At 37.7% G+C, this 3,782-nt stretch overlaps 1 protein-coding gene across 1 annotated transcript; it reads right to left on the reverse strand.

Moving 5' to 3' along the window:
* Positions 1–1,762: 1,762 nt before the first annotated feature.
* Positions 1,763–2,704, reverse strand: LOC110285821 (olfactory receptor 4D10-like). Its single transcript, XM_021152261.1, has one exon. It carries the CDS (start codon positions 2,702–2,704, stop codon positions 1,763–1,765), a length of 942 nt encoding a protein of 313 aa, XP_021007920.1.
* Positions 2,705–3,782: the final 1,078 nt, after the last annotated feature.

Consider the following 3,782-nt stretch of genomic DNA (forward strand, 5'->3'; position numbering starts at 1 on the left):
AGATCTTTTGAATAAGAATTATTAGTTGTAGATCTGTTTTGAGAATCCAGGAGAAGACTGTTGTGAATCTATCTGGGTCTGGATTTCTTGGTTGTTGTTGAGAAGGTTTTATTAGGCTTTCATTCTCCTTTGTCATGGGTGTGTTTAGGTTGCTGAGCTCATCTTCGTTTAACTTTGGTGATTTGAACAAATCTAGAGACTTATCCATTTGTTTGTATTTTCAATTTAATGCACTATAGTATTCTTTTATAATATTCTAAATTTCCTTGATGTCTGTTATAATGGTTCCCTGTGTTTTTTTGCTTCTGTTAATGTGAGCCCTTTCTTTCTTTTGGTCATTTGGACCAAAGGTATATCTTGTTTATCTTCTCTTAGATTTATTGTATTGTTTTCTTTGTTTCTATTTCATTAATTTCTGTTTTGTTCTTTATTATCTCTTCGAGTCTTATGGATTTGGCTTTATTTTGTTTTTGCCCTTCAAATTCTTGAGTTGCACCATTAATCATTTATTTATGCACTTTATGATTTTAAAATTTATCTTTATTTTATGAGCATAGGTGTTTTGCCTGTATGTATGTCTGTGTGAGGGTTTCATATATTGAATTTACAGACAGTTGTGAGCTGCCATGTGGGTGCTGAGAATTGAACTTGGGTCCTTTGGAAGAGCATTCAGTGATCTTAACCACTGAGCCATCTCTCTAGACCCCCTTTCTTATTTTTAAATGAAATGTTTAGAGCTGTACATTCCCTCCTAGAACTGCTTTTAATATGTCTCTGAGGTTTTGTTGCATTGTGTTTTTATTTTCTTTTATTCCCAAGAAAACTTTAATTTCTTCCTCCCTTGCCCCATTCATCATCTAGAAATGTGTGTTTAATGTCCACGAGTTTTTATATTTACTAGAGATTCATTTACTGTTGATTTTAAGTTTTATGGTATTGTGATCAGACAATTTACATGGTGTTACTTCAATTTTTCTGAATTTATAAGATTTGTTTTATATATTCCTTGATGATTTATTGGAATACTCTGTAGATATCTGTTTGTACATAGTCACAAAATAGGATGATTAGAAGTTGGAATGAATGAGTTTTGAGAAAACCTAATTTCCTTAAGTTTTAACTGCATCCATCTTTTGATTGTGACATCATAAAGCTGCAAGGGATACTCAGAAAGGTAAACTGCAGACATCCTGATCAAATCACCGGGAGTCCTTTTGGTTTCAGTGAAAAATATCTGTTCAAAATATAAAGTTAACACATGAAAGTTCTATAAAATTCAGATTTTAGTGCCTATAATTGGCTTACAAATAAAAATAAAACTAGATTAAGTAATTAAAGCTATACTGGTATTTTGTCTCACACCTGCAATCTTAGCACTTGGTAGCAAGTACAAGAGGGTTGTTGTGTCTGAGGATACCCTGTGATACTTAGTATCCAGCTAGCCTGGGCAACAGAATAAATTTCCATGTCAATAAATAAAACCAAAAGAATAAGACCGATGCTAAAGACTTAATAGACTTTGGAATCATATTCTAATTAGTTTATTTCTTTCAACCTCATAGATATCTGCAAGATTTATTTACAGTCTCAGGTGTTAAGGCATGAGTTCAAATTCTGAAAATATAAAGGAGAATTAGAACTATGAATCTGACAACTTATTGGTGTTTTAATATATCAGAATAAAGGAAATGAGAAGGAAGCAGAGCAAACATTTTATTTATTTTTTAATGTTAGAAACATTTAAGTTACCAACAGGCAGAATTTACTTCTTTATCCAATGAGAAAATCCAAATCTTTTCCTGAGTCTCCTCATGGCTGACTTCATTTCCTGGTTCCTCAGAGTATAGATCAAGGGGTTTAGGAGAGGAGAGATGACTGTGAAGGTTACAGAGATGGTTTTATCTGTGGGGAGGGCAGTGAATGGTCTGGCATAGACATAAATGCAGGGGACAAAATGCAGGGTGACCACAGTGATGTGAGAGGTGCAGGTGGAGATGGCTTTTTTTTTGCCCTCTCCTGACTGAGACTTCAGCAATAATAATATGACCATGTAGGACACCAGTAGCAAGAAAAACCATAGTGTGGTGAGCATTCCATTATTGGAAATCATCAGCAGCTCAAGAACAACAATGTCTGTGCAGGCAAGTTTGATGACCTGGGGAACATCACAGTAGAAAGTGTCAAGAACATTGGGTCCACAGAAGGGAAGTGTCAGCAACAGAGAAATCTGCACTATGGAGTGGGCAAAGCCCCCCACCCAGGAGGCCACTATTAACCCAATGCAACGGCCCCTGCTCATGATGGTCACATAGTGCAAGGGCTTAGAGATGGCCACATATCGATCTAGAGCCATCACAGACAGAGAAAATGCATCCACTCCCCCAATAAGGTGGAAGAAGAACATCTGAGTGAGACAGCCATTGAAAGAGATGGTCTTTCTGTTTGAGGTAAGATCCACCAGAACCTTGGGGGCAGTGATGGAGGAAAAACAGATATCAGCTACAGACAAATTCCTGAGCAAGAAATACATGGGGGTGTGAAGGCGAGACTCACATGTCACTGTGACCATGATGAGAAGATTCCCCAGCAGAGTTGTCACATACACCAGGAGAAGGAAAAGAAAGAGCACTGCGCTTACTTGCTGACTTTGTGTCAGGCCAAGGAAAATAAGTTCTTTGATCCTGGTGTAGTTTTCCATCTCCATTAAATCTCCCTTTTTTCGTTGCCTTTTTGTTTTAAGCCTCAGGATATTTCCCTTGTCTTCCTAAGCTCTTAGGGTACAATTCAGAAGCTCCTCATTATGGCTATAGTACCTGAAATTGTTCAAGTTGTCCACTTTCTAAATATTGCAGTTAATTAAATGATCAAATCACATTGGCACATAGAAAATGGTTCAAAAAATTTTTCCCCTAGAGAGTAACATTGGAAAAGAAAACACATTAAGTAATGACACTTAGGTAGACTAAACAAACGAAAAAATTCACCATGGTTTTAATTTTGATGCTTTTGGTATGAAGCTTACAATTGTCCTAGTAAACCATTTTTCTGTTTGTTTTGCTCAAATGAGATCTTTTAAATTCTCTTTTTCAGTTATGCTGCTTGAGGGTCAAAGGTTCTTGCTTTCCTAAGAACATAAAGTGAAAAGACAATTTTCAAGTTAACTGTCTCTAATTTGATATTCTTTGTATCAGTTGTACAGGGAGACTCATGGATGTGAACACATGGAGATTTTAGAATTCTTCTGGAAGGTGACTTGCTTTTCCACTAAAGGAGACTTCAGGCACAGTGCTGAGGCCACAGTGGTGAGACAGATACTGGGCTAGTAATTTCACCACCTCCTTATTCTGTTAGCAACCAAGTGAATGATGGGACTCTGTGAACTGTGAGCTGTCAACAATATCAGTTTGATTGAGCAGGGAAGAGAAGGAAACTGTGTGTGTGTGTGTGTGTTGTATGTGTGTGTGTGTGTATGTTTATGTGTGTAGGAGGCAGTGGTGTGTGTGTGTGCGTGTGCGTGTGTGTGTGCGTGTGTGTGTGTGTGTGTGAGAGAGAGAGAGAGAGAGAGAGAGAGAGAGAGAGAGAGAGAGAGAGAGAGAGAGAGATGCCATAGGACTGATAAAGGATGAGGCTTTCTAGTTTGAATACAGGTTCCCAATGTTAGCCTCTGTCAAAACACAGGAGCCAACTAGAAATCTACTCTCCTCCTCTCTGTTCCTGCTTCCTCTCTCCAGTCTGCATCATCACCAGATCCATTTGTAGGTTTTGGAGACAAGCAGTTGAAG

This window comes from Mus caroli, chromosome 19 (assembly GCF_900094665.2).
Source record: "Mus caroli chromosome 19, CAROLI_EIJ_v1.1, whole genome shotgun sequence".
In the NCBI taxonomy this organism is placed as follows: Eukaryota; Metazoa; Chordata; class Mammalia; order Rodentia; family Muridae; genus Mus; species Mus caroli.